Source organism: Narcine bancroftii, chromosome 9 (genome assembly GCF_036971445.1).
Source record: "Narcine bancroftii isolate sNarBan1 chromosome 9, sNarBan1.hap1, whole genome shotgun sequence".
In the NCBI taxonomy this organism is placed as follows: domain Eukaryota; kingdom Metazoa; phylum Chordata; class Chondrichthyes; order Torpediniformes; family Narcinidae; genus Narcine; species Narcine bancroftii.
Genome location: NC_091477.1, coordinates 52931622 through 52954748, shown reverse-complemented (window position 1 = coordinate 52954748; position 23127 = coordinate 52931622). Strand labels below are relative to the sequence as shown.

At 44.0% G+C, this 23127-nt stretch overlaps 1 protein-coding gene across 3 annotated transcripts in view; it reads left to right on the top strand.

Annotated features, from left to right (window-relative positions):
- Positions 1-23127, top strand: part of sil1 (SIL1 nucleotide exchange factor) — a 35248-nt gene that overhangs the window by 5218 nt on the left and 6903 nt on the right. For 2 of the 3 annotated variants that reach the window (XM_069899173.1, XM_069899176.1), the window contains exons 2-7: positions 10080-10218; positions 10795-10915; positions 14024-14117; positions 18902-19093; positions 19174-19295; positions 22817-22913. In XM_069899173.1, coding sequence (XP_069755274.1) covers positions 10080-10218; positions 10795-10915; positions 14024-14117; positions 18902-19093; positions 19174-19295; positions 22817-22913 — 765 coding nt within the window. Of the gene's footprint in view, positions 1-6436; positions 6542-10079; positions 10219-10794; positions 10916-14023; positions 14118-18901; positions 19094-19173; positions 19296-22816; positions 22914-23127 lie in introns of all 3 variants that reach the window. The other variant, XM_069899174.1, reaches the window with a different exon arrangement.

Genomic DNA, 23127 nt, shown 5'->3' with positions numbered 1-23127 from the left:
GGGGCAGGGGGCGGGAGGGGGCAGGGGGCGGGAGGGGGCAGGGGGCGGGAGGGGGCAGGGGGCGGGAGGGGGCAGGGGGCGGGAGGGGGCAGGGGGCGGGAGGGGGCAGGGGGCGGGAGGGGGCAGGGGGCGGGAGGGGGCAGGGGGCGGGAGGGGGCAGGGGGCGGGAGGGGGCAGGGGGCGGGAGGGGGCAGGGGGCGGGAGGGGGCAGGGGGCGGGAGGGGGCAGGGGGCGGGAGGGGGCAGGGGGCGGGAGGGGGCAGGGGGCGGGAGGGGGCAGGGGGCGGGAGGGGGCAGGGGGCGGGAGGGGGCAGGGGGCGGGAGGGGGCAGGGGGCGGGAGGGGGCAGGGGGCGGGAGGGGGCAGGGGGCGGGAGGGGGCAGGGGGCGGGAGGGGGCAGGGGGCGGGAGGGGGCAGGGGGCGGGAGGGGGCAGGGGGCGGGAGGGGGCAGGGGGCGGGAGGGGGCAGGGGGCGGGAGGGGGCAGGGGGCGGGAGGGGGCAGGGGGCGGGAGGGGGCAGGGGGCGGGAGGGGGCAGGGGGCGGGAGGGGGCAGGGGGCGGGAGGGGGCAGGGGGCGGGAGGGGGCAGGGGGCGGGAGGGGGCAGGGGGCGGGAGGGGGCAGGGGGCGGGAGGGGGCAGGGGGCGGGAGGGGGCAGGGGGCGGGAGGGGGCAGGGGGCGGGAGGGGGCAGGGGGCGGGAGGGGGCAGGGGGCGGGAGGGGGCAGGGGGCGGGAGGGGGCAGGGGGCGGGAGGGGGCAGGGGGCGGGAGGGGGCAGGGGGCGGGAGGGGGCAGGGGGCGGGAGGGGGCAGGGGGCGGGAGGGGGCAGGGGGCGGGAGGGGGCAGGGGGCGGGAGGGGGCAGGGGGCGGGAGGGGGCAGGGGGCGGGAGGGGGCAGGGGGCGGGAGGGGGCAGGGGGCGGGAGGGGGCAGGGGGCGGGAGGGGGCAGGGGGCGGGAGGGGGCAGGGGGCGGGAGGGGGCAGGGGGCGGGAGGGGGCAGGGGGCGGGAGGGGGCAGGGGGCGGGAGGGGGCAGGGGGCGGGAGGGGGCAGGGGGCGGGAGGGGGCAGGGGGCGGGAGGGGGCAGGGGGCGGGAGGGGGCAGGGGGCGGGAGGGGGCAGGGGGCGGGAGGGGGCAGGGGGCGGGAGGGGGCAGGGGGCGGGAGGGGGCAGGGGGCGGGAGGGGGCAGGGGGCGGGAGGGGGCAGGGGGCGGGAGGGGGCAGGGGGCGGGAGGGGGCAGGGGGCGGGAGGGGGCAGGGGGCGGGAGGGGGCAGGGGGCGGGAGGGGGCAGGGGGCGGGAGGGGGCAGGGGGAAGTGATGTGAGGGGAGGCAAAAGCGAGGTGGGAGGGCAGCATTCTTGAGGAGGGGAAGGGAGGGGGTCAGGGGAAGAGAGAAGGGGCCTGGGGAGAGGAAGGTGAGGGGGGTGACTGGGGTGGGGCCTGTGCAAGGGAAGGGTGGGGGCCTGAGAAGGGAAGGGGAGGGGGTGGGGGCTCAGGAGGAAAGGTGAGGTTAGGACTGTTTGGATTGTTGAGTAGGTTTGTATTGGTCAGCACAACATGCGGCTGAAGGGTCTGTTCTGTGCTCTTATGTGGGTGGGGGAAAAAAGTTTGAAAATCACTGTTTTAATTATCCCTAATTGTCTCGTTATTTGCATGGTTTCATGACTCCAAATGAAATGGGCCAAAGATCATTTTTCTCAAGCAAAATGTTTAATTTATTGGTTCCAGAGCAGTGCTTCTCAACCTTTCCTTCTTCACGTACCAACTTAGGCAATCCCTCACTAATCACAGAGCATTGATGGCATAAAGTGGTATGTGAGTGGAAAGAAGAAGGTTGAGAACCACTGATCTAAACTTTCCCGACCTCATCCATAACCCTCTTACTTATCTAAGAGTCTTTTGAAAGTATCTATTGTACCAGCTTCCACCATCACTCCTGGCAATACTTTCCAGGGACCTACTAGTCTCTGTGTATCTATATATTTTTAAAAAATGCCCCTGACATTACTCCTCACACCTTTAACAGATGTCCCAGGAAACGGGTTTTGGATGTCCACTCTATTTCAAGATTTCAAATTCTTTTAATGTAATTTAATAAAACAGGCATAATATCACACAAAATTACTTTTTAACATAACAATTACAGCATGGAAACAGGCCATTAGGCCCTTCTAGTCTGCACCGAACCAAACACCCCTTTCTAGTCCCACCTCCCTGCACAATGCCCATAACCCTCCATCTTCTTCTCATCCATATACCTGTCCAACCTTTTCTTAAATAATACAATTGACTCCACCGCCGCTATTTCTCCCGGAAGATCATTCCACACGGCTACCACTCTCTGAGTAAAGAAGTTCCCCCTCATGTTACCTCTAAACCTCTGCCCCTTAATTCTTAACTCATGTCCTCTTGTTTTAACCTTTCCTCCTCTTAACGGAAATAGACTATCCACATCCACTCTGTCTATCCCTTTCATAATCTTAAATACTTCTATCAAATCCCCTCTCAACCTTCTACGCTCCAAAGAATAAAGACCTAATCTGTCCAATCTCTCCCTATACTCTAGATGCTTAAACCCAGGTAACATTCTGGTAAACCTTCTCTGCACTCTCTCCACTCTGTTTATATCCTTCCTATAATTAGGCGACCAGAACTGCACACAGAACTCCAAATTAGGCCGCACCAACGTCTTATACAATCTCAACATCACCTCCCAACTCCTATATTCCATGCAATGATTGATAAAGGCCAGCATACTAAAAGCCTTCTTCACCACTCTATTCACGTGAGTTTCTACCTTCAGGGAACGATGTACCGTTACTCCTAAATCTTTCTGCTCTTCTGTATTCATCAATACTCTCCCATTTACCACGTATGTCCTATTCTGATTCTTCTTACCAAAATGAAGCACCTCACACTTATCAGCATTAAATTCCATCTGCCATTTTTCAGCCCACTTTTCTAAGCAGCCCAAATCCCTCTGCAATCCTTGAAAACCTTCTTCATTTTCCACTATTCCACCTATCTTAGTATCGTCTGCATATTTACTAATCCAATTCCCCACCCCATCATCTAGATCATTAATGTATATAACGAACAACAATGGGCCCAATACAGATCCTTGAGGCACACCACTGGTCACCGGCCTCCAACCTGACAGACAATTATCCACTACCACTCTCTGGCCTCTCCCTTTCAGCCAATGTTCAATCCATTTGACTATCTCAAAATTTATACCTAAAGACTGCACCTTCCTAACTAACCTTCCATGTGGTACCTTATCGAAGGCCTTACTGAAGTCCATATAGACAACATCCACCGCGCTACCCTCATCCACATTCCTAGTCACCTCTTCAAAAAATTCAATCAGATTGGTCAAACATGACCTTCCTCCCACAAATCCATGTTGAGTGCTCCTGATCAGACCCTGTCTATCCAGATGTTTATAAGTACTATCTCTAAGAATTTTCTCCATTAATTTACCTACCACAGACGTCAAACTTACAGGCCGATAGTTGCCAAGCTTCCTCCTTGAACCCTTTTTAAATAACGGAACCAAATGCGCAATGCGCCAATCCTCCGGCACTATCCCCATATCTAATGACATTTGGAAAATTACCGCCAGAGCCTCTGCTATTTCCTCCTTCACTTCTCTCAATGTCCTGGGGAAGATCCCGTCTGGTCCCGGAGACTTATCCACCTTTATATTCTTCAAAAGCCTTAAAACTACACCTTTTGTAATCTCTATATTCCCCATATTTACCCAATTTGCTTTTTTTATCTCACATCTCCCAATATCCTTCTCCTTAGTGAATACCGAAGAAAAGAAACTGTTCAATATCTCCCCCATTTCTCTAGGCTCCACACACAGTTTTCTGCTCTGATTTTCTAAGGGACCAATTTTGTCTCTAGCTTTCCTCTTACCATTAACATATTTGTAGAACTCTTTTGGATTAGTTTTCACCCTGCTTGCCATAGTTTCCTCGTACCTTCTTTTAGCTTTCCTAATTCCTCTCTTAAGATTCCTCTTACATTCAATGTATCTTTCAAACATCTCCTTAACTCCATGCTTTTTATATCTAATGTACGCCTCCCTTTTTCTTCGAACCAAGTTTCCAATATTCCTTGAAAACCACGGCTCTCTCAAACCTTTTGCCCCTCCTTTTAACCTAACAGGAACATAAAGCTTTTGCACTCTCAAAATCTGATCTTTAAAAGACTTCCATCTCTCTACTACATCCTGCCCATAAAACAAATTGTCCCAATGCACACCCTGCAAGTCCTTTCGCATCTCCTCAAATCTAGCTTTTCCCCAATCAAAAACCTCAACCCTTGGCCCTGACTTCTCTCTTTCCATAATGACATTGAAGCTGATGGCATTATGATCACTGGACCCGAAGTGCTTGCCAACACTAACCTCCGTCACTTGACCCATCCCATTTGCCAACAGTAGATCTAACACTGCTCCTTCTCTGGTCGGCACCTCTACATATTGTTGTAAAAAACTATCTTGCACACATTTCACAAACTCTAACCCATCCAGTCCTTTCACAGAATGTGTTTCCCAATCTATATGTGGAAAATTAAAATCTCCCATAATTACAACCCTGTGCTTATCACAAATATCTACTATCTCCCTACAGATTTGCTCCTCTAGGTCTCGGTCCCCTCCGGGTGGTCTATAATACACCCCTACAAGTGTAACCTCTCCTTTCCTACTCCTCAGTTCCACCCAAATAGCCTCCGTGGATGTGCCCTCTAATCTATCCTTCCTAGGCACCGCTGTAATATTTTCCCTGACAAGCAATGCAACCCCACCTCCTCTTGCCCCTCCGACTCTATCACACCTAAAACAACGAAACCCAGGGATATTCAGTTGCCAATCACATCCCTCCTGCAACCATGTCTCACTAATCGCTACCACATCATACTTCCAAGTATCAATCCACACCTTCAGCTCATCCACCTTTTTTTACAATACTCCTGGCATTAAAATATATGAATTTCAGAGATTTCCCAATTTTTAATCCCTGTTTTCCCTCATCTTTAATAACAACATTATTTACTTTTCCTGCCAATTGCCCTTCATCTTCTTCCAGAGCATTTCCCTTCTCTATCACCTGCCCATCCATATTCAAATACTTACTACAAACTTTCTTTGTTTGCATTCTAACCTTCTCCTTACTGCTCTGTACTATTTTGTTCCCTCCCCCCCAACCATTCTAGTTTAAAGGATCCTGAGTAGCCCTAGCAAATACCTCTGCCAGGATTCTGGTCCCCCTGGGATTTAAGTGTAACCCGTCCTTGCTGTACAGGTCACATCTCCTCCAAAAAAGGTCCCAGTTATCCAGAAACTTTAAACCCTGGCCCTTACTCCACCCCTTCAGCCATGTGTTAATCCTCCACCTCATTCTATTTCTATTCACACTGTCACGTGGCACAGGGAGTAATCCAGAGATTACCCCCTTTGCGGTCCTTCTTTTTAATTCCCTACCTAACTGCCTGTACTCACTTTTTAGGACCTCTTCTCTATTTCTCCCTATGTCATTGGTACCTACATGTACCACGACCTCTGGCTCCTGTCCCTCCCACTTTAGGATATCTGGGACACGAGCAGCAACATCCCGGACCCTGGCACCAGGGAGGCAAATCACCATCCAGTTCTCGTTGCTGCGTCCGCAGAATCCCCTATCCGTCCTCTTAACTATGGAGTCTCCTACCACAATTGCCCTCCTCTTCCTTTCCCTCCCTTTCTGAGCTACAGGGGCTGACCTCATGCCAGAGGCACAGCCACTGTCGCTCCCCCCAACCTTGATGTCCCCCTCAACAGTGCTCAAAGAGGCGTACTTATTGCTGAGGGTTACATTCACAGGGCTCCTCTCTGGCACCTTACTTTTTTTTGTTCCTCTTTCATCCTCTGTGTAAGGCAAACAAAGATTCACCATCAGCCAAAATTGTCCAGCGCCCCTTGTAGTCAGAGAAAGAGAAGCAAAAGGGAGTCCCTTCAGAATCACTGAGTGTCCATGGATTTGTCTCCAATGCTCCTGCAGCCACACACACCATCTATGCTGGTGATTGCCACCCTTTCTAGGCTTCTCTTCATCTTATGAACCTCTATTACATCACCTCTCACCCCTCTTCACTCCAAAGAGAAAAGCCCCAGCTCCATTAACTTTGTCTCATTCAACATCTTCTCCAATCCAGGTAATACTAAGACAGTTATATAGATTGATAGACTGAGTCATGGATCTGGTAGGTTGGATGGCCAGTCATCTGTTTTTCAGGGACATTAATGGATATGCAACAAATATCAGCTTTGCCAAGCAAAGTGGTATGATTAATTGGGCAGCTCTTTGGAAATGGTGTGAAAACAGAGTGAAGGTTTAATAGCTGGTATGGTGTTGGTATTTGTATGCTTTCACAATCCTGCTCCATTTATATCTTAGCTTGTGGAAATCCTGACAATGGAGCTTCTGCATTTAAACCTGGTGTTGCTGCTAATTTCCAGCCAGTGTCTCCCTTCCATTTGGAGTGAGATCACCGAGCAGTCGGTGAGTAGTCGGGGGAACTCTGATGGACCGGGATAGAATGGGACTAGAGCAGCAACACTGTTATTCCATGACAATGAAATGCCTGAACAAAATGTAAATTTATTGGAAAATTCAGCATTGGAAATTGGTGCTTTGATGTGTAAGGTGTCTGTGTGCCACCTGGGAAGGGAAGGGGAGGGGGGTGGGGGCTAGGGAGAAAAGGTGAGGTCAGGACTGTTTGGATTGTTGAGTAGGTTTGTGTGCCAAGTACCTCGATGTGTTAGTAATCAAAAGGTAATGAGGATTGTGGTGATGTTCATAGAATCCATATCAATGTACAGGTTGGCCTAACCAAAGTTTAATCTTTATTTTTTAGCAAGAGAGTTGAGAAATTATGTCTGCACAAAAAAAGATAAATTTCTCAGCATGTCCCAAACTTCATTTGAGATGCAGTGAATGTCAGTGGTGAATTTGATCAGTTGCTGTGGACTTTCAATTTAAAGTGCCCAGTGGCTTAAGTACCTCAATAAAATTTTGAAGCTGAGATTGCCAACTAGAATCTTTTTTTTTGTTCCATCCTGATATGTTCTTTAAATGTACTTTTCCCCCCATTTGCATAACTTGTTTTCTGCATTGACGTAGCCTTTAGCAGTGTTTAATTTTTCTGTATGCAGGTATATGGCCGGTTTCACAGAGAGGGCTTGAACCTAGTCCAAGTCGAAAATGTCTGTTTGAGCTGCCTTAACTCAAAACAACTTGCCCAGATTTATCTTAAATTAGTCATAGATTTAGTCTGTTCTGTACTAAACAAAGCCAATTGCAAGAGGGAGGCCTAGAGCTACCCTAGGACTAAATCGAATCTGGAGTATTTGGAATATCTAAATGAAAACCAACCAGACGAAAACTTGTGGATAGGAGTAATCTATGAAATTTCTTGGATGAAAAAACTTTTCGAGACTGCTTTTCTATGTACAAACTGGAGATATCTTTGCTTTAGCCAAGACTTTACTCTCTCTCTCTCTCTCAAAGAGGAAGGCCTTTACTCAATTCTCTCCAAGTTCTGATCACTTTGAGGTTTTTGGCATCTGGAATCTTTCATCATGAAACTGGTGATTTGTGTGGTACCAGTGAAACAACTGAGTGTAGAATAGTTCACAAAGTCTGCAGGGCTGTTTGTGAACTGAGGAGTCTTTACAACAAGCCAACTTTAAAGTACAATTCAATGAATATGGGCACTTCCCAGAAATGATTGGCTGTATAGATAGATGGATGGATGGTTCCCAACAAGTGTCCATCAACTCCTAATGCTGAAGAGTATAGGAAGCGTAGGAACTGGTTTTCCATCAATGTTCAGTGTGTATGCACTCCTAATTTAGAGTTTTCAAACATTGTTGCCCATTGGAAAGGTGCGACTCACGACTCTTTTTTCCCCTCAACTCTTATGTGCTTAGTTTCAGAGAGGACAACTTAGTGGACTACTACTTGGTGACAGTGGATATGGTCAGAGTAAATTTGTATTCACTCCATACATAAATCCCACAACAGCTGAGCAACAAGGATACAACCAAGCTCGTATCCGCACTAGAGGGATGGTTGAGTGTATGTTTGGAGTATGGAAAAATCGATTCCCGTGTTTACGCAATACTTAAACCAGTAGGATGCTACCAGATGATCATTGCTACAGCCGTGCTGCTGAAGTACCTGAAGCAGCATTGCTGTTCTGATCCTCCAATGGAAGATCAGGATCAAGCAGATGTGCCCATGGTTTTTTTTTTTAATTTTTTTTTAAATTTTTTATTTTTCACACCATAAATCACAATAGCCATGATATACACTTTTTCTTTTCCACACATTTACAGTGACTTTTTCTCCCCCCCCCCTCCCTCCTCATGGTTGAGGCAGGCAATGACCAACGAGGACCTGCACACAGAGTTGCTTTCACATTGCAGCACTTCAACGAGAGGAGATGCATTTTAATATGGAATGCATTTATTAGGGATTATTTTTGCTTTGATGATATTCTGTAAAAAATATTAAAATAGTGTGCAGCAAAATTAAATGGGAGACTAAACCAAGGCTGGTTTAAAATGTAGTTTGTGGTGATTAAAATACTCACACTCATGAATATCCAAATGACAAAACATTTTTTTTAACCTGTCATATTGTTCATCATGGCTGGTAATCATAATCATCTCATTACAGTATCTTTTATCTTTTTTGGATCATAGCTCTCTTTTTTTAACTTCATATCCAAATCAACCTGTAGAATTCTCATTTTAATTTCATGTTCTTCCTTCAGATATTTCATTTTATATTCATGAAATTCTCTGGCTAAATTTTCATGCATGGTCATTTTTTTTGTTCTCTGTTGAAAGGTGGTGGGATGCTATTGCAGATGTGGAGGATACACACTCACTGAGCACTGCCTCTTTCAACCTGTTCAAATTCCTTTCCACTGGAAAAAGAACACCATTAGAAGCACAAATAAACTTATATGGTCCTTAGAATGAAAGAAGAATAAAGATTGACACTGACAGTGGAATATATTTACTAAAGGAAGTAACTAATTTACTTTGTTTGGAATATTTGCCATTTATGCTCCATTCTTCATCTGAACTGTCCAAATGGTCATTGTCTGGTACACCATCCAGAGGTTGCTTGTGCTCTATTATTCCAGACTCAGTTCATCTGTCTTGTCTTTTTTTAGGTGGTCCACCACCAGTATTAGATTGCTCTCTGCATTCTCTCTTTTTAAACCCAGTTTAGGGATCTTACACAGAGTCTATAAAGGTAGATATCATTCAATATAAATAATGTCACAAAAATATGAATATGAGAAATGTGAGATACTGATAATAATAAAGCTATCTCACCTGAAGTTGTGGTTACATTTTCGTTTGCATTGAATTCACTGCAAATTGTGGCCTAACCACTATGTTTTACTCAGTTGCAGTCATACAGTTTTTACTTTCAATAACTGAATGGTTTGACACAATTTAGTAGCATTTTTTCAATATTCACTAAAGTTTTTTGAATTCTTTTTGCTTCTGCCATTGTTTTATCTCGAGATTCACACCAGTCATGGTGTTTTCTTTTCCATCTGGGATTTTATGAGCACCATTAGACCAACAGCATGTGCTCATACTTAATCAGGCTTAACCCGGGTGTTCTCATTTAGGCTTACTTACCTTACTTCAGGACTCCATAATCTCCGACTAACTAAACCAAATTTAAACCATGTTCATGAAAACCACTTAAATGTCTGAGTTTAACTAGAACACATTAAGGCCTATTCCTGTCTGTGAAACCAGCTCATAATGTGCTACCAATTTTGCAAGTAACTACTGAATGGAGATGACGCTTGAAGGTGGATCAGAGTCAGTGTGAGGCAAGCATGCAAATGTTACTGGCCAAGCGTTGGCCCTTCCACAAGTACACTTATCATTTGAATCAAAGGGTGTGTGCGTGTATGTGTTTAGGCTGACTTGGAACTTGAAGATTGAGCGATTTGTTTAATAAAAAAATGCTTTTAATATTTATTGTGTCCATGTATCTCTAGAAAGTGTCAGCTCTTGCTGTGCTGGAACAGACGGAAGATGATCTTGGGGAATTAGAAGATGTAACAGTGGAGGATGATTGGGATCCAGAAAACATGGAAGTCTTTTACCCAACTAATGAATGGCAAATAGTTAAACCAGGTAGCAACTTCTTTGTATATCTCTAGCCTTTTCTCCTCTGGCATCCCAGTTAATTGGCTGTGCAGGGTCCTGGGATAGGAAGCTGCTTGAGCTGTTTCCACTGGGCCACCTCTAACCAGGACACTGATTCCTTTTCCACTGAACACACTCATCCCTGGGGATCAGAGAGCCTACCTTTGAAAATGGAATGGATGGAAGTTGTCCTTTTTCCACTGATTTAATCAGCGCACCAGCGCCGAGGGTATGAGTAGGGGTAGAGGTCATCAATCCCCGGCGGGATTTGATGTCAGTTGACACGAGCATGCTGATTGTTTTCCTTTTCCACGGGACCCTTAACCGGTTAATTTCCCGTTAATTCCTGGGATAAGGCACCAGTGGAAAAGGGGCCAGAGATACTGTCGTCTGCCAGAGTAGCAAAATTTTAATTGTAATCCCTCATCTCTCAATCTGCACATCTCTTGCTCTACCTTTTGCAGCAAGCCAACAAATCGTTAGATCGGCATGCTGTCAGCCTTTATCTCTCTCCCTCTCTCTCTCCTCCAATTATTTGGCAACAAAATTTATTTTAATTTGCAGGCCAAGCAATTCCTGCAGGGTTACATGTTCGCTTAAACTTGGAGACTGGAAAAAATGAAGCAAAAATCTCAGATGATGAAAGAGAAAAAAGTGGACTGAAGTACTGGAAACAGGGATCAAGGTAACCTGGCTGCTTGATATCCACTCGAATATATAATGGAAACTCTGATTTGACTTGCATTCAAATTTGCTCTCCCCAGCTCTACCTGTGGATGGGGTGAACGATTACTGAGGTGATGGACAGCAGGAGCTCCTGGTGGGAGATGTGTATGTTCAAAAGGCATGGAAGGAAAGAATTTCTACAGTGTCCATAAAAGCTCTCCAATCATCTTTCTTTTTATTGCCCTGGAGAAGGGAGTCAGTTCTTGCTCACCTTCAGCGGACACTGGGAGTCGGTTGCTCTTGGCATTGAACCTCTTGTGATTGAGACCCAACTCCCATCTCCGATTTAAATTAAAAAAAAGAATTGGAGGAGCTTTATGGTCAACAATGGAGGTCCAATCCTTTAGCTCTGGATGAGAGGAACCCCTGTAACATGAGTGTCCTATGTATATGTTTTAGTATAGTGCGGCCAACCGTTCTCAATATATTAATGAAATATTTAGCGTGGCACTTGCCTGTGTTTATAGGTCTGTCGATGATGATGGTCGTTTTTGTTGGTATTTCTGTTCACTTGATGGATATTTCCTATTGTTGTATTGAACAAAAGAATCTATTTCTTTATAAATGGGCATCCTAATGATACCTGATTCCACCTTGTCAATTATTCCAATCCCATCCAGTTTAGGTTGGATACCAGGTTGTATTGGGTATATTACACAGATAAAACTTTTTTTGGAGTGAACTGAAAGATTTGCAGATTTTAATCTTTCGAATATGTTGCTCTGCACATGAATTGTAATAATTTAATTATTTAAAATTTGGATGTGTTTGTGTCATGTGCTGTTGAAGGGGGTGGATTAAACACGTCCCATGCCAAGGTGCAGAATAGATTCATAAGAATGTTCTTGGATTGGTGGGCATGAACTATAAGAAGCTGGATAAGATCAAGTCATAGGCTTTTCTCAATTGTGTTAAAACAGATTTTATGGGAGAAGAAAAGATATAAGAGGGATCTTAGGGGCACCTTCACACAGGGTGGTGGGAGTATGGAACAAGCTGCCAGAGGAAGTGGTAGAAACAGGAATAAGTGTAACATTCGAAAGGCATTTAGACGGGTACATGGTTAGGAAAGGTTTAGAGGGGATATGGTCCAAACATAGGGCAATGGATTAGCTTGGTTATCATGGACAGGTTTGTCAAAAAAGGCTGTTTCTTTCCTGTAGAACACTTGGCCTCTAACACAAAGGCTGCCTGCGAATTCAATTGATTGACTGCAGCATTTGTGTCTTTTTTTCAATATGAAAGATGATGCCATTGGTGGGCCTTGAATCATTGGAGACTTTACGCAGCCGGGATATTTGTGGCTTTTTTTTAACACTACGTCTGCTGTCTAAAAAGCACCAACACGGAATGGTAGGGTCATTTCAGTCCCGGCCTTTTTCTGGCAGCAGGCGCAGTGTCAGCTCCGGAATGCCATTAGTGTAAAAGGCAAATCTGGCAATCTGGGACCAACTCGGGTAAGGAATATGATGTTGTGATGGTGTGTGATATGTGCAACGTATCAGCGTGAAATTTGATCATTTTAAAGCAACAGGTAGGAGTTATTATCTAATGATCACGATGTCTTCAAATTGGGGGTGGGGTGGGGAGATAAAGAGATTCACGAGCCTTACCCTCTGTGCTGAGGATGGAATTAAGCACCACATTATGGGAACATCAAAGGATGGCCCATTATTGGAGAGGCTTGCTGGAAAGCTTAGAAACCGCGTCTTTACTAGGGACAAATTGCAGGTGATAACCAAGATGAAAAGCCTGCCTAAGAAATACCACCAGGTAAACTACCACAACAACAGGACTGGTAGAGGGTGTTTGGACTGGGTACATTTTGATCGATCCACATATACATTACAGTGGGCTATATAAACTTACTTCATGTGGGAAGAAGTATCCGGTTCCTGCCTTCATATTTGGCCATTCTGTAGACGGGCAAGTTGGCTAAAACCCGAGCATCATGCATGTGACCAGGCTGTCCTACATATACATTTGTGAAGCTGGAACAACAAAATGTCTGGGTATAGATCGACATATGAAACACATTAATTGATAAAGGCAAATAATTGTAACTCAAGCCGTGATCCTTATCATTGGTTGTAGTCCATTGGAGTCCCACCCTTTCTGATTGTAGTAGGCCAGTGCATCCTCAGTTGGGGGGGATGGGTGGTCTGATGGGAATATGTGTGCCGTCAATGGCACCAGCACACATTGGATACCCCTGTTTTGTAAATATGTTCATTGTCTCCTTAAGACGTGCACCACTTGGCAGGCCAACAAAACGTTTAAATAGGACCCTCTTCAATCCTCAGTAACACACAGTGGCCACACTGTCACCAAAAATACAACTTGTGGATCGATATTCACATGGGTAGTATTTCACCACACTGCAACAATGAATAAGCCAAGTTTCCAGAGGGTGTCGCTGGTTTGTTGTCTTGAACTTCTGATGAGGTTCAGTGAGTTCCAATACAAAGCCAAAAGTACGGAAATGACTCCACCACTAATCTTCATTAAAATTATTGAGGACATTAGACCAGAACCTGGGCCCATGTGCTCTCTCTCTCTCTCTCTCTCTCTCTCTCTCTCTCTCTCTCTATCTCTCTCTCTCTCTCTCTCTCTCTCTCCCTCCCTCCCTCTCTTCACATCAAATGTCTCTGCTTCTCTTCAATTTCTCCAACGTATTTCTGATTGCATGAACATGCTCGTACGAATTCTTAGTCCATCTGCGCATCATACAGTCGTGTACTATGCGCAGGAAATGTGTTTGCACTCAAAGTTCACGGCTAGTAGCATAGGCACTTCAGATTTTACCACCATTTTTGTGTACAAAGATATGTCAGACGCTCATGTTATACATCACACTAAATGCCTACACTTTTGTGTATACATCCCACATCTTTTGCTCCCTGAATGCTGGTTTCCTATGTAAAATGACACACTGACCTGGCATTATGCTGGCTTTGTTCGATTCTGTGTAAACGACCAAAGTCAGCTTAATGCCACGTCTTCCTTCAGCAATATCACAGGATTTCATTTCTGTTTTTAAAAAAAAATCTTTTTTTTGTCCTTTCAGAAAGGGAATGGTGAATACAGTCTCCAAATCTTTCACAGCTGAAGAACTGAAAAAGGCCTTGAAATTGATGAAACAAGAAGGCAAGATTAAGGAGGTAAATCCTTTCCCAACCCCTTCCCCCACAGAATTACAGTTTGACCTGCTGAGTTCTCCAACAATTTGATGAGGTAATGTCTTGAGAAAGAAATTAGCCTAAATTTTGAAGAGTAATGTCTGCTGTTTGCATGTCAGTGAAAATAATTGATCTTGATAGCAGAGGTGTTCTCTATTCTGCACGTTACAAGAATAACTGCTCTTGCCTTTAAAATAAACATTTTTGTCATCTCACCTTGCTGTTGCCAATGGATATCAACCCCATGGAATGCACAATTGATCCGAAATTTGGTTATTATCTTGGACCATTGGAGAACAGGATGCAGGAAAATATTTAATATTTCAAGATTCTCGCTATCCACTCTCTGGATCTTCTCTCTCCTTTCTTCCTTGCCATACCATGAACTTCAATTTGCAGATGTGTATTGTGTTCAAAAGTATAAAATATTAAAAGTGATTTTTTTTTTCAATTAAACATGATTTGATTCTGTTTTGGACTTGAGTGTTGACTCACAGCCACAACACAATCAAATTTCCTTTTTCCTTGCTGGGAATTGAATAATCATTACCTCTTTCATTAACTTTTGTGTGTTGTCATGTTGAAAAGTCAACTTTTGTTGAAGAATATTTAGAGCTATTAGACTAGGGCACTAAGGAGCAAATAAATAAGAGTTATTTTGGATAAAATGATGGGAATGCACTTGTGATACCGAATGTTTTATAGTTAAAAAGTAGCACCTTTAGAAGAATCATTTGTATCTGGGATTTTTTTTTGTTCTTCCAATAGAGAATCGGTTATTGATGAGTTTTGTTTATTGGAGCAGCTGTCCTCAACAGGGGTCCACAGCACCTGCCTTGCTTTTTTATTTTTTTTGTTTTTTTTTTGCATAGTGCAAAGGAGAGAAGTAAGGAAGAAACTAAAACTTAACTGCTTCTCAGGGAAGGGGGCCCATTAACTTTGAGTGGCACCTAAGAGCAAAAAAAAGGTTGAGAGTGACTGATATAAAGGATATTGGAAAGATTGGGATACTGTCATTTTGGTTATTTTTCACTGTTTGCTTTCTCTTTATTGGCATTTATCGTCAGCAGATATGTTTCAATGAAACTTGTTATTTTATATTAAATTTGAGCTGCCTTGCCTAGCTTTAATAATAAACTTACCACTAACTGCTACTTTTTTAATGGAATAGTGTCCAGTCACTCTCTAAATACATTGATCTTTAAAGCTACTTATTGATATTCATCCAGTCTGATGCACAACATCAGAGACAGGATAATGGCATTTACCAAAATCTTTTGACCAAATGTGAATTATATCTGTTTAATTTGCATCAAATTCAAAAGAGAAGACTATTCCTGAACTTTAATGAGTCTGTGGCAATGAAATGAAACTCAGAGACTACTTCTAAAAACTTTATTGAATCAGGTTTGTGGGTTGAGGCTGAAAACTAAAAAGTCTGTCTTCAGTAACTTTTTACTGTGACTCCCTTTTTGTAAACTACAGGTAAAATGCATAAACTTGGCCATCACAAAACTGAACATGATTGGTTTCAGCAATGAACTCACTGGAAAACTGGTTCATTGATTCTCAAGAATCGAGATATGTGTAGATGTGTAAGAAGTTGTACATTAATGTCTGTTCTTATTCAATCTCTTTCTAAAATTGTTGCAGCATTGATGCATTTAACAGATTGGCCCATGTTTGAGGAGAGCAGCAGTTAATATTTCTGATTGATCTTTCATCAAATGAACATTTTCAGCATTTTATTTCTAATCTCCCACATATTTCCTATTTGGTTTTGATCGCTAAAATTTAAAGATGAACATTTGTACTCAAGAGGCCCCTTATATGCAACTAAGAATGATTACTGCCAATAATAACTGCATTGCCAAAGAGGGTGCAGTTATCAGGTCTAATTTGTAGGCAGTTAAATTATTTCCAGAGGATGATAAATATATATCTTCAAGTTTATCATTCCAATTGTATCAGTGCAACCCAACGAAAGCATTCTCCAATCCAAGGTGCAAAACCGTGAAAACAGACAACACACATACAGTCAAACAATACATAAAGACAGAACCTTTATACATATATTAAAATAACTATTATTAATAAATAGTGGAGTCATAGGGAGTTGCTTTAACAGTTCACCAGTCACTCAGCAATCTCACTGCCCCTGGGAAAACAGCTGTTCCTCAGCCTGGTGATCCTAGCTTTAATACTTCTGTATCTCTTTCGCAATGGGAATAGTTGGAAGATGCTGTTTGTGGAGTAGTAGGGGTCCTCATAGATTTTGCAAGCCGTCTTTAAACAACGATCCAGACAAGTCACATTGATGGGATAGGGAGAACTTAGTGATTCCCTTTGCCACTCCTGTGGTCCTGTGGATTGACTTTTGATCTGATGGTCTACAGTAGTGGTTCTCAACCTTTTTCTTTCTATTCACATACCACTTTAAGTAATCCCTATACCATTGTTGTTCTGTGATTAGTCAGGGATTGCTTAAGGAGGTATGTGGGTGGGAAGGGAAGGTTGAGAATCTCTGCTCTAGACCCAATTGTTATTGAAATATTTGGCCTATTTCCTTTGGAGTTATGAAACCATGCACCTAATGAGTCATTAGGTACGATTAAAAGTGATTTTCAAACTTTTTCTTTTCACCCACATATCACCTTAAGTAATCTCTTACTAATCACAGAGCACCTATGGGCGAGGGAACACTTAAAGTGGCATGTGAATGGAAAGAAAAAGGTTGCGAACCACTGCTCCACAGCCATGATGCTCTCGATTAAGCTCCTGAAAAAATTTCAAGTTCCAACAAAATAGTGATCTCCAGTCCACAGACAAATGATACATATATGCAGTACATTTGTACATGTATTAAAATAAATATTAATAAATAGAGTCTCAGAGAGTCAGTCTCATTGCCTGTGGAAAGAAGCTGTGTCTCAGCCTGGTGGTTTAATCTCTGATACTTCTGCCCCTTTTCCTGAAGGTGTAGCTGGATGGTAGGTGTCCTCCTTGATTTCGCGATCCCTCTTCAGTGAATGATCCCAGTAAACTTCTTCAATTGTGGGGGAAGGGTGACTCCAGTGATCCTCTTTGTCACTTTCCCCTGTGATTGACGTCCGATCAAATGCCCTGCAGCAACCGTACCACACTGATGCAGCTGGCCAGGATAGAGCTCCTGTAGAAATTTGACAGAATGGTGGCCAATAGCCTTGCCTGCCTCAGGCTTCTAAGGAGGTCCAGTCGCTGTTGCGCCTTCCTGAGTAAAGTGAAATGTTGCGTGTCTTTTTAATTTTTATTTTAATATTTTTTAATTTAATTTTTAATTTGGAGATACAGCCTGGTAACAGGGCCTTCTGGCTCACAAGTCGGTGCTGCCCAATTACGCCCAAGAAGCCAATTAATCTGCTCAATGAAACGATAGTCTGCAGACTCTGTGATTGTAGTAAAAATGCACCAAAATGCTGGAGGTATTCAGCCGGTCTTTACAGCTTTGTAAAAAGCAAAGATACATCGCCGACATTTCGGGCCTGAGCCCTTCTTCAAGGAATAAGCTGAATGAGCCAGAATCAGGAAATCTCAGAATTCAGACAGTACCGGCTAGGCGAGGAATCCAGATTAACAAAAGGCGTTCATTGGATAGGATAAGGGGAGAGGTGAAAATTTATCATATTTGTGCAATAAGAAACAGGGAAAAGGGAGAGACAGAGCTGAGGGAAGGTGATGGGGAAGAAGTGGGGATGGGGCCAGTGAGGAGTTTTAACAGAAGCTGGATAAGTCAGCATTAATGCCATCCAGTTGGAGGGTACCCAATCGGAGATGAGGTGTTCCTCCAATTGGTGGGTGGTCTCAGTCTGGCGGCATATGAAACAATAGACAGACATGTCAGCAAGGGAAATGTACAGGGAATTAAATGGATGGCCACGGGGAGATCCATGAGGCGGAGAGAGCCAAGGCGCTCAACAAAGTGATCTCCCAGTCTGTGTCCAGTCTCTCAGATGTAGTGAAGAGCACAATGGCAGTAAATTACCCCTACAGATTCACAAGTGAAATGTTTGGTCTCCGAATGGTGGTGAGGGAGGAGGTGTTGGCGTAAGTGGAGCATCTCCTGCGGTCACAGGGGTAGGTACAAAGGAGACGCTGAAAAGATCGGCTAAGTTCCTCCAGCATTTTGGTGTGTTTTTAAATTAATCTACTAAATCCATATGGATATGGCGAGAATGTAAAAACTCCTTACAGACAGCATCAGATTTAACCTGGTTATTGGCGGTGTAATAGTATTGCGCTGACCACTACTCTTTACATGAGCCTGCTGGCTGAAATGAAATAAAAATCTGCTTTGGTATTTTAGCCTTTCTTCATTGTAAATCTACCAGAAATTTATTCTTTGACCATATTTTCAGAGGTCATTTGAGTCATATTGGCAATGTGGATATGAAAGGATTTGTTGGGCTTTTCTTAAAGATGTTTCCACAGGTTCAATGTTTTTTTGGAATTGTATTTTAACAGAAAACTGGTAATGTGGAAGTATCTCTATGAAGGGGGGTGAGGTGGAAATAATGCACTGAATCTAAATCCCTTCTATTCCAAAATTTATGGTCCACAAATGAGTTCTGCTTTCAACTTGTATTTACTATAATGTTGAAAGTTGAATTTGGGACAAACCTATACAAATCAACGATAACCTTGGGGCATTTTAATGAGGCTAAGAGGAGGAATTCCAGAGCCTCCAATGGCAGAAAGATCAACTTGTTCCGATGTTTGTTTTCATCCAGGAGCATCAGGAGAAGGTGAGGAAGACTTTCCGCCCAATAAATGAGCTGATGAAAGATTTTGAAGCAATGAATGTAATGATGGAGACTGATATGGAAATAATCAATAAACTGGTTGGAAAATTCAATAGCAGCAGTGCCACCTTGGAAGAGAAAATTGGAGCTCTTTATGACCTTGAATATTATGTTCATCAGGTACTGGCAGATTTTGTTTTTTGGAAGCTGATTACAAGGAAACAAGGATGAGGCATAACTTATTTCCCACTTGTTCCTAGGTGGACAATGCCAAGCACCTGGTGTCCATTGGGGGACTCCAACTGATGATCAATGCCTTAAATGCCACTGAACCCTTGATTCAGGAACATGCTGCCTTTGTCCTGGGATCTACGCTCTCTGGGTAAGGAGCTAGGAAAGGGCTGTCCTGTACAATGCATGAAAAATGTAACTGCAAATGTCAGGGGAAATGTCTAATTTGTAAATTAATTGGAGGTTGACCAGTATAATAGTTTATCTATATGGATCAAGAATGCATCAAGTAAGCCATCTTCACAACTTTGGCTGTTGAGTATTTTCCTCCATTCCAGCTGATTTTGAGCTACAGGTTCAATGGGGCATCAGGGCCTTTGCCAGCAATGTAATTGATGGTCTTTCTCTAGAGAATCCATAATTTGAGGATTGGATAAGAAATGAAGTTCAGTGCAGGAAATTGCTGTATATTAAAATTACAGCATACCCATTAGATGAATGTATAAAATAGCAAAAATTAAAATAATGAAATCTTAAATCTAGTTTATAAACTAGTTTCAACTCCTTGCTGGATTTCCAATGATAAGTGGCACTGCCAAAGCTTAAATTTCATCATTTATAAGGTTCATGCAGTGTTAAATACCAACTGTATTTCTGTGGTGTTTTATTTATTCTGTCAGCTCAAATGCCATTTCTTGAGCTCCACGGAGAAGCTGGTGGTGAAGAATCACCACTTGCCCAGCACTGGCACATAAAGAACCGTGTTGTTTGGCCTTTTACAACATTACCAAGATTAACAATGTACAGACAATTTACTAAAATTCTAGCAGGAGAAAACAAAGACCAGAAACTGCCTCAGAATTATTCCAACCCTGATCTTCATGATACAATTGGTTGTTACACCTAAAGTCAATGTGAAGGGTCATTTATTGATGCCCATGTGATTAACAATTACATTAGCCTTGGTTGAGGCGCCCTATAGTTTTAATAGTGTTTAGAGTTTTTATTTAAATATTAATTTACAGCATTGTAAAGACCTCTGAGTCACAAGTTAAAGGATCAAGTTGCACTCTAACACATTATTGGCACTGATGTTTTATCAGTACATTATTAACTGCACTGTCAATAATGTAATATTTTGGATGGGATATTAAAGCAGTAGAAGTCCAAGTCCTCATGGTGCCTCTAGGGAAGGACAGATGAGTTCTTGCTCATAATGTTCTGGCCATTATTTTTATCTGTTTGTCAACAAGTTGAATGATGAAATATTGTTCTCCCTGTCAAGTCAATTTGCACATGGGAAGGATTTACAAACTCGTTGTTGGTGTCTGCATTTTAGACTTGTCACAAAATGTTTTGCAACTAAGTGTAAAAAGTAGTATATGAATTAAGTTCTTAGTCCTTGTTCTATACCTATAAGTGTGTGGCTCGGAATGACAGTAACACTATCTACAAATTTGGTGACGATACCATGGTAGTGGATTGCATAAAGAAAGGTGATGAGTCAGTATACAGGATGGAGAATGAAAATTTGGCTGAATGGTGCACCAACCACAACCACAATGTCACCAAAACTAAGGAGCTAATTGTTGACTTCAGGAAAGGAAACCCAGAGGAATACAACCCAGTGATCATTGGTGGATCAGAGGTGGAGAGGGTGAGCAAATTTAAGTTCTTGGGAGTCAATATCTCAGAGGAGCTTTCCTGGACCCAACAGACTAATGGCATCATGAAGAAAGCACGTCAGCGCCTCTACTTCCTCAGGAGTTGGTGGAGGTTTGGTATGACATCAGAAACCCTGACAAATATCTACAGATGTGTGGTGGAAAGTGTGCTGACTGGCTGCATCACAATCTGCTATCCGGACACTGATAACCCCAAGCGTAAAGCCTGGCAAAAAGTAGTAGACGCAGCCCAGGATGTCACAGGTAAACCCTTCCTCACCACTGAGAACATCTATGGGGAACACATAAGGAGAGCAGCAGTAATCATCAAGGATCCACACCACCCAGCACATGCTACTGCCATTAAGAAAGAAATATAGGTGTCACAAGACTTGCACCACTAGGTTCAGGGACAGCTGCTACCCCTCCACCATTAGAATCCTCAATTACACACAATTAACTTCTCGAAGACAATAAATCCTATTGTTAGGTACACTCTCTATGCCACACATGTCAAACTCTGGCCCGCGGGCCAAATTTGGCCCGTGATATAATTATATTTGGCCCACAAGATCATTTCAAAAATGTATCAGAGGTGGCCCGCCCTGCAGCGAGAGCCGATGCTGTTTTTTGGTAATGTCACCCCCCACCATCCTCCCCCCTTCATTGCATATCCTTCCCCATTGTAACACGAGAAATTGTAACACGAGAAGTCTGTTGATGTCATCAGCCGGCAAGCCAGTTGGAAGGCTCCCCGCACAACCAGTCACTTCTCCCACCTGTCGAGCGGTGCGGCGGATTGGCGAGCGCCTGTGATTTCCTGTCGGCGCGACGAGGATGGCAGGCTGCGCACGGCCCCCGGCCAGCGCGAGCCCCGTGCGACTGGCACCGGACGGCCCTTCCACAGCGCGAGCGCACTTCTCCCGGTCGCCACGGCCTTCAGCGCTTGCACCCGCGTGGACCCCAGGGACAGCTGGTTCGGCCCTGCACGTGAAGAGAGAGATGGTGGCTGTCCGCAAAGGCTGATCGGCAGCACGCTGGGCCTGAGTGGGTGGGTAAGCAGGGGTGGGCAGAGGGTGTAGGTGAGGAGTAATGGGCAGGGGAAGTTATGGTGGTGCGAGGGGCAGTTAGAGGGAGGGATGAGTAGAAGGAGGGGTGGATAGGGAAGAGGTAAAAGGGGAGGGGCAGGGCGAGTAGGGGAGGGGTGATTAGAGAGTGAGAGACAGGTAGAGGGAGGAACAGGTTGAGGGGAGAGGCAGTAGAGGGGCGTGTATAGGATGGGGTGGGTAGAGGCAGAGCGAGTGGAGTGAGGGGTGAGTAGAGGTTGGGTAAAGGACTGGTCAGTTAGAGGGATGGTGGGTCGAAGGTGAATAGAGGCCTAGAGCCTGAGGAGTGAGCAGGAAATGCTGAGTCCTGATGCAGGCCAAAATAGACACAGCCTGTGAATGCTGACTACATCTCCACAGGGACCAAATAGGTTTCCCTCAGGTCAAGCAAAGGGTGAACTTGAGCTACCTACTCCTGACCTGTAACATTATCCTCCTAAAGTTATATCCTAAAGTTTAACATTACATATGTTGAAAGAAGAGAAAACATGCAGATGTTGTTGAAAATTTTCAATAAATATTTGACACCCCTGCTCTATGCTATTGCCAGAACATGTACATACATTCAATCTATATTAATGAAATGCACAAGGACTCTTATTTTTGCTTTTACATTTGTTTATTTGTTTAATGGGTACTTTTTTTTATTACCATAAGTGGTAATTCTGTCTTGCCCACAGAAAAGAATCTCAGGGTTGTATGAGATGTCATGTATGCACTCTGACAATAAATCTGAAATCTAAAGTAGTTTCCTTTATTTTTAATAATTCTTGACCCTAGATTCATCTAACCCTGTTGTGTGATTACTTCCTTTAAAAAAAACACCATGGGAGAATTTTCTGGACTTTTTTTCTTTCTGGAAAAAAATACTATAATTTAAGCTATTTTACTTTATTCCTTAGAAATCCAAAGGTTCAGATTGAAGCAATGGAAGCTGGGACTTTGCACAAATTATTAGTATTGTTGGCTACTGACCATCCTATGGCTGTGAAGAAAAAGGTACTGTTGAAAAGTAAAGCTTTGTAGGAGAAAGGTTGAAATTTCAAGTGGCGGTCAGAACCAAATTGGTGGGTCAACAAATGAAAACATGAGAGAAACTCAGATCAAGCAGCATCAACCGTAAACTTCAGCTGTTTCTCATTTTGCAGAATCTCCCCGACCTGTTGAAATTTTCAAGAATTTTCTGTTTTGTTTTCAAACATCCAGCATCTGA